Source organism: Gadus chalcogrammus, chromosome 16 (genome assembly GCF_026213295.1).
Source record: "Gadus chalcogrammus isolate NIFS_2021 chromosome 16, NIFS_Gcha_1.0, whole genome shotgun sequence".
Classification (NCBI taxonomy): domain Eukaryota; kingdom Metazoa; phylum Chordata; class Actinopteri; order Gadiformes; family Gadidae; genus Gadus; species Gadus chalcogrammus.
In genome coordinates, this window is record NC_079427.1 from 4021947 (window position 1) to 4030020 (window position 8074).

General features: G+C 47.2%; 1 protein-coding gene across 1 annotated transcript in view; it reads left to right on the top strand.

Moving 5' to 3' along the window:
* Window positions 1-7413, top strand: part of frem2b (FRAS1 related extracellular matrix 2b) — a 78156-nt gene extending 70743 nt beyond the window's left edge. Inside the window, exons 16-23 of the mRNA XM_056610313.1 lie at window positions 448-640; window positions 998-1102; window positions 1944-2071; window positions 2455-2589; window positions 2897-3023; window positions 3647-3834; window positions 6323-6469; window positions 6895-7413. Coding sequence (XP_056466288.1) covers window positions 448-640; window positions 998-1102; window positions 1944-2071; window positions 2455-2589; window positions 2897-3023; window positions 3647-3834; window positions 6323-6469; window positions 6895-7413 — 1542 coding nt within the window. The remainder of the gene's footprint in view (window positions 1-447; window positions 641-997; window positions 1103-1943; window positions 2072-2454; window positions 2590-2896; window positions 3024-3646; window positions 3835-6322; window positions 6470-6894) is intronic.
* Window positions 7414-8074: the final 661 nt, after the last annotated feature.

Consider the following 8074-nt stretch of genomic DNA (forward strand, 5'->3'; position numbering starts at 1 on the left):
GCTGGCTCATATTTAATTTGGCTGAGAAGGTGTTTTTTTTCTCTATGCAATGCACGGATGCAAGAAACTTTAACAGTGTCTTGCAAATGAGGTCAAATAGATTTTGTAGACATGTGTGTTATAGCGTTTGTCAATGTGATCTATAAGTCTCTGTAAAATATGTTAAGAGAGGTAGCCTATCTCAATCTGGAATGTTATAAAGTAGGCTGCATTCACATTTTCAGTTATTATTTTTTCATTTTTCATTCTTGCTTTATCCAAGCGACTCACAATGGGTTTGCGAACATTCAAAGCAAAAATGTTCAATGGCCTTTCAGAAAAGGGACTTCGACATGAAGCAGGGTACTTTTATGATAAGAGAAAGGATTCTATAAATCCCAGACAGAATCCTAGACAGGTGGGATATACTCAGCAGCCTTTGAATGTGAACCATGGTTGTTTCTTCAGGTGCTGAACCTGGTCCAGTCCTACGTGACTCTTCGCGTGCCTCTGCACGTGTCCTATGTCTTCCACTCGCCGGTGGGCGCCGGCGGCTGGCAGCACTTCGACCTGCAGTCAGAGCTCAGACTCACCTTCGTGTACGACACTGCCATCTTGTGGAAGGACGGCGTAGGGAGCCCGCCGGAGGCTGAACTACAAGGCAAGGAGGCTGCTATCGACTCTCTGTACTTGGTGTTCTTCTTGAAAATAAGTAGCTTTAGATAAAGCAAAATATTTGAAGAAGGGAATTGTGAATGACCAATTATTAATAAGCAAGATAATTTTTATACCTAAATTGAATTTAATGTCATAATACAAAAACGTTAAATTGATATTGAAAATATCAAAATGTATATATTTAATAACGCAACACATATTCGCTCTTTCATATTTGTTTCATAGTCGAATTTTATTGTTGTTAGAAACTAATTGAACATTTGTAGCTGACTTCCCAAATTTCCCCTTCCAGTTATCCATTCCAAAGACCAATAGTTAATCGGTATTTCCTGTATTTCAGGGGCTCTGTACCCAACCAGCATGCGCATCAACAGCCAGGGCCTCCTCGTCGTCAACTTCCGCACCGAGGCTCGGTTCAGGGGCCTGTTTGTGCCCTCTCACCCAGGTAGGCTTCCCCCACGCAGGTAAAGGCTAACCGCTATAAAGCTGTCCCAATCCTATCCAAAGCTTGAAGGTCTAATGGTTTTATCACCAGATGTGTTGTTGATGGTGGAACCCCAAAACTAAAGTCCACTGAGTGTTTTATTTGTATTTGACCATTCTTATAAATCTGAAAATGTTGATTATATTGTAAATCATCTGTATAATAATTTCTTCAATTCAAGCCTTACATACATAATACATATTTACAACATATATGCCAAATACAAGATACGTCCACAAACACATAGATAAAAGTGGTAGTGGTGGTGGCAGGCTGATCTAGTCATCATATATCTGGGACGACACTCGTTTGTGATGTGACTGGAGGGTAGATAATAAAATGTAACAAAAGGGCTGGTCATGGCTCATAAATATCACCGATTGTAAAATAGGCCCTTTAAAAAAATGTAAGAACCTGAATATTCACTGCTTCCTACTCTAATTTAATCTATTTGAGACAAATCCAGTTAAACACACCTGTATTAAAATGCAAATCATACTGTGTCTGATATCTGGTAGTTCAGCCATTTATTTTACCACCAACTGCTTGGAAGGAATTCTGACAACATTATTACATCTATGGTGAAATATTATGTCGAGGGAGTATGCTAATGAACTTTTTCTCACTTTAAGTGTGATTTCATGAATAATTCAATCCATAATTGCTCTGTTAGTTCTCTGGCAGTAATACAAGCCATCAAATATTCACACAACTCCAGTGTGTTAACCTTGCTTAGCTTTGTCCGTCAGTCTAATCTTTGAGTCATACCTCTCCACCCCCCACCTGCCGTCTGTCTCTCTAGCCTCGTTGATGTCGTCCATGGTCATGTGCCCGGACCACCCTGGCTTGTCTTTTAACCTGAGCCTGGTGCGCACGGAGCCCACCTACAGCCAGCCCATCCAACAGTGGACCTTCGTCTCCGACTTCGCTGTAAGGAACTCCGGGTTTGAAATCTGTTTTGGTAGCCCGGACTTCGGCAGCCTTGCTAGAGCTAGCCGTTGAGTGCAAAGGCCCATTCCCAGAAAACAAATCAACATTCCTCTCCTTGCACTAGGGAATGTATAGCAACTGGCTACGCTCAGTACGCTAAGCTAGGCTAACATGAATGCAGCTTAAGCTAAGATAGGCAAAAATTAGCAAACAGCTAAAGTAAGATATCATTCTTGAGAACTTAATTCACCCTAGAAGGGTGTAATGGTTGCTGTGCTTCCTCCGTGCATGCGAGTTCAAATGTGTCATAAACGCTCGATGAGGCTGATGAAAGTGATGGAATGTGTGTGAAGCTTGACATTCTTGTCGACGTGCTCTGCTAGGTGCGCGACTATTCCGGGTCGTACACAGTGAAGCTGTTGCCATGCACATCCCCCCCCAACGTGGAGTACAGCATCCCCCCAACCTGCAACCCCCGGGACCCCGTCACCTTTGACCTGGACATCCGCTTCCAGCAGGTCACTTTACATTTAAATCACATTCCCTTTTCACGTTGTGTGTATTTGCTGTGTTTCCTGTCTGTTAACATGTCTGCCCTGTGTGCCTCTCCTAGCGAACGACCGGTCTGTCTCTCGGTGTGTTAACCTGTCCATGTGTGTGTGTGTGTGTGTGTGTGTGTGTGTATCTGTGTTTCACGACCCTTTAGCAGCAGAGTTCAGCCTCAACAGCCAGCGGACACTCCTCTCTAAGAGAGCTCTGTGGCTCCCTCAAGGCTTTGTTTCTCCTTGTTAACCTGTCTGTGTGTGTACCTGTCTGTCTCTGCAGGTGAGTGACCCCGTCGCAGCAGAGTTCAGCCTCAACACCCAGCTGCTGCTGCTCTCCAAGAGAGCTCTCTGGCTCTCCGACGGCTCCATGGGCTTCGGGCAGGAGAGCGACACCGCCTTCTCTCAGGGTAACAAATCATTATTTTGCCGATCCATTTGGGGTTTCAAAGAACGGAAGAATTCAGTCAAGTTTTAGGGGATCAGAATCGACTAAAACAAAAAGTGTTCTGACTCATATCTACCCTTTAGAAAGGTTATGCAGCACTTGGATTTTGTAAGATAAAAAAAATCGGATTGTATTCTTTGGTTGTTCCCAGCGTCACCTTTTAGTGGCTTTTGATCAAATAGTCTGAAATGTTAATAAATATAAGTGTAATAAAAATGTAAGAGCAGGAAACCTCAGGCCCACGTTCAGTCAGTTCAAAGTTAAACATACTGAGAAATAAATGCAACAATATCTAGGATATGTAGCCGTGTGTTAAATCAAATGTCAAGTTCATTTGTAGGAAAGAATGCTTTCTGTCTTTTCTGTCTATGTTCTTCATCCATGCTCCCCCGTGTGTCCCGCTGTGTGTGTGTGTGTGTGTGTGTGTGTGTGTGTGTGTGTGTGTGTGTGTGTGTGTGTGTGTGTGTCTGTGTCTGTGTCTGTGTGTGTGTGTGTGTGTGTGTGTGTGTGTGTGTGTGTGTGTGTGTGTGTGTGTGTGTGTAAACATTACAACATGACCTCACCCTGAACGCCGTGCCCCTGCAGGCGATGTGATCTACGGTCGAGTGATGGTGGACCCGGTACAGAACCTGGGGGACTCCTTCGTCTGCAGCATAGAGAAGATCTTCCTCTGCACTGGAGCGGACGGCTACGTTCCAAAATACAACCCGGACAACTTTGAGTTCGGCTGTCTGGCCGACGCGCCCTCGCTGCTCTACCGCTTCAAGATCATCGTGAGTAACAAAAACCGAGCAACCAACTAACTAACTACTTACTACTGCACACTAACTACTGCGCAACGCCGCGGCGCAGAGGTTAGCATATGGGTTAAACGCTGCTGGGGATCTTTCATGGAGGAGTTTGTCTGTTGGTCACATGGGCGTGCTTCGGTTTATCCACACACACACCGAAAGACACACGTTCAGTGAATTCACTCTCATTCTCCTGCCCTTGAACAAGGCCCCAGCATTAAACCTTGGCTTAGTCCCTGGGCCCTGCGCTGCAGCATTAAACCAGGCTATCCAAGCCCTATAGCTTATCACTGGCCACCAGTTTCGGCCGGTAGAACTATTTCCCCACCCTGACCCTTGTTGTTATTTCAGACAAAACCTTCCTTGATATTAAAATCATATTCCAAGGAGCTAGATACATATATAAGCCCCTCCATTCTGAAGAATGGTATTTTCTTCCCCAATCTTCTAGGGCGGATGGAAGGCAGCCACTGTGTAATTCGGTCTCATATTACGGGCCAATTTCAACAGAATAGCCGATCGACTGATCTGTGTACCATGAAGAAGTCTGCATGGAACCATATTCTAGCAACCTTGTTTCCTAAGCCTCTTTGGTATGCGCTCCACGTACTTTAAGCCACTCAGTCAGGATTATAAAAGGCTCATTTATGTTTTGGACCCAATTTAGGTATTACTTTTCTTATCCAGGCGCCATTCTCCATGCCAATCACGACCCGGTCGATTATATCAAACCCACGCGCGTGGATGCAGGAGCGCTCAAACTGTGATCGAGACCTTAGGTTGAGATGTGCAAATGACCTGTTCAAAGAATTCTGTGACAGGAAAAAAAATATTTCACTTTCATTTTTATCTTCCTCCCACGTTTTCCATCATAGACATCGTCAGGCAGCAGGCTAGAAGACTGTATTCCTATGATCCATCAGAAACAGTTTGTAGGAATAGAATTCATGACCAGTTATTAGCTAGAATCCTCATCCTTCCTTTAAATCAATGTCCTTGCCCATTTTGGGGGTCTACGGTTAGGGGGTGGCGTAGAATATGGCCTGTTAAGCCCATTGAGACTGTATTTCTGATTGGGGGCTATACAAATAAATCATACTGACATTGGCTTAATCATCATTAAATATCATGGGAGAGCGATTTTGGTTGGGAGATCCCTGATAAAGTTTGACATTGGAACCACATCAGAAAGTTCTTGAATTAGGCTTTGCGGGTAACTACGGCTTAACGCTTCCCACAGACTCTCCATCCTTCTAAGGAGACACTAGCCAAAATGGCCCAGAAACCCAAATGTTTTGGTTCTTCTCAGCCATGACGTTTTTTTAATCCAACATTTTCCTTTATTTTGGTCCAAGAAATACACCCAGTCCCTGAGCCAATAATTGGGATGTTTAGTGTGGTTCCAAGTGGGCTGAACCTGTCCTATTGCTCGGTCCGTTTCGGCAGCCTTTCTGTCACGCTCAGACAAACACCCCATCCCTCTCGGGCCGGGGTCCGTGCCACCAGCCTCTCGTCCACTCTGGGCGGGAGGGATTCATTAAAAACTTGGCAGAGCTGGAATACACTCAGAGATCTCTTGATTAGTTTTAAAAACCTGCCATCCGTTCCCTGGGCTATTTTCATTCCAGCATATATCCTGTGCGTAGAGGGAGGTGCTATAGGTCTGTCAGTAAGCCCACCACATGGGTGCTATCCTGGAGCGCTGTCTGTGACTCAGAGATGTGCTAGCTTCCTCCGTGTCTCAGCACACCGTGGTGCACTCATAGGATGACGCGTGGAGCTTGGCTGGGTTTTGGGTGTAGTTATCGACAAACTAAAGTGCGATAAAAATTGTACACAGAGTCATTAAAGGGGACCTATTATGCTTTTTCGACTTTATGACCTATGAACGTTGTTATAATGATTGATAGTCATGTTTAACCATACTAAAGTGTCAAATAATGACGTACATGCATTTCGACGTATTCCCTGCTGACAGTCTGGGGTGGCTGTGCAGAGCGCTAAACACTCAGGACAACGTTTGCGATTCACTTGTTCACATTTCCGGGAAATCATCTACGTAGAGGCACTCCTGCCGCGCCCCCATATGCCTGGTCAAATCTGCCCGCGCGCGCGCTTCAAGGAAGGTAACCAATCACAACAGAGTTGGGTTGGCAGGAGGGGGGCGAGGGGGCGGAGAAGGACGAAACCGAGCGTTGACAGAGAAGGCTGAAAGCACCAAGATGAGAGGAAGAGTTTCCCGAAAATCGACGTCGTTTTTTGTGTATGGTTAAACATGACTATCAATCATTATAACAACGTTTATAGGTCATAAAAGTCGAAAAGCATAATAGGTCCCCTTTAAGACAATGCACAAACAAGAAAGTGTTTTTAAAAGGTTGGTTCAAAGTGCTCGTTGCTAGTCATACTTCGAGGTTGGACCTCGACACTCATCTCTGGGCCTTCCCACCTGATTGTTATCCTCCTCCAGGACAAGGCCCAGCCCGAGACCCAGGCCCGCTCCTTCGGGAGTCTGGCCTTCGAGGCCTACCTCGCCGTGGACGACCCGGCGGCGCTGGCCCTGGTCCGACAGCCAGGATCAGACGGCTTCAGGATGGCCTCCTCGGCCCTCTTCCAGGTCGGACGCTCCAGCCTCCTCCACTCTCTCCACCACGAAACAAACGATAAGATGTTGGATTTCCATTACGCTTCACTACGTAATCAAAGAAGCTTTAGGAAAACAAGCAAATCAACTCAAGAGATAAGGAAACAGAAGGGTTCGAAGACGCCTGGAGGCTTAAGTGAACCTCTTATGAATAGATCCATATTGTTTATGGGCTTGTTGTGCCTTCACAGACAGACAGACAGTGTGTTGAATGAGAGAGGGAAAGACATAGGAGAGTCAACCCTGGGTCAATCCAAGACATAAAGGCCACATGCTTAGCGCGCTAGCCTCCTTAAACCCTGCTGAAGTTACGGTCAGGGGTTTCCCGGCTTAGTGGCGGTTCCGTTTCGGTTCTACTGATAACACCGTTGTGGCGTCTCCTTTCTCCCCGTCCCCAGGTGGCGGCAGGGAGGGAGTGGTTCATCCACACCATCTACACCGTCCGCTCCCGGGAGAACGCCAACCGCGGCATCGGCAAGCGCAGCCTGGAGTACCACTCGGTGGGCCGCCACGGGCCGCCGGCGCGGCCCCGCCCGCGGAGGTCCGCCGCCCAGCGCCCCGACCCGGTGGAGGGGATCGGCACCGAGAACGACCGGGGGACCAACATCCTGCACATCGCGCTGGACCGCGGCCCCGGGGCCCGCCAGCGAGGGCCCGGCCCCCAGGAGGACGCGGCCCCCGGGGCGGGGGTGGCGCCGCGGGAGCTCAACCAGCGGGAGGAGGAGGGCGACGAACGGCTGGTGCTCGTCGTCGGCGTCGTGGTGGGGCTGCTCCTCGTCGCGCTCGTCGCCGTGGCGACCGCCCTGCTCGTGCGGTCCAGGAAAGACAAGTCGGCCGTCGGCAGGGAGCCCCCGGTGTCGGCCAGCACCGAGCCCATGGTGGGCGGAGGGGGAGGCGGAGACAGCTCCGAGGTCTGAGGAGGAGGGTAGGGGGGGGGCCGGTGAAACAGCAAACGCTTTTGAGTTACTGTTTAGAAGTTTTGCAAGTGCCTCAAACTGGGTGACGTTGAGGGGCAGTTCGGCCGGTAACGGATACAAACTGGGGTTTCCTTTTTTCTCTCGAGGTTATGTTTGATATTTGTACTTGAAACACAACGCGTTCCTTACCAGGAGGAGAACCGACAAGAGAATCGGCTGACAGGCTTTCGTCCACCTCTCCGCGATCATGATTCTGTTTTGCTTTCGATGGCCGTTTTGATCCAAAAATGTATGTTGTGAGTCCAAAGGTGCTACAGAGAAGCCTTTTATGATTTCAGCTTTTTTCTTTTGTGTGTCGAACACGTGGAACAAGTATTTTTGCAAATGCTAAAGTCGGTAAACTGAAACTGCTGTGTATGTTTATGTGTCACTGAGTCGCGACACAGCAATGTTTAGCTTTTAATGTTTCTAAAGTCCTGTTTCCCTGCATATGACTTCATGATTTCATATGTGCCTAAAACAAATCATTTGTTATTGATTTCAGACATCCTTTGTGTGTCGCCACTTATAATATATTTACACGTTTTATGTCTTTATGTCTTATACGCATTTATTTTGCATGCATTTATTTTTGTATTCTTCTGTGTGGTTGTACTATAGA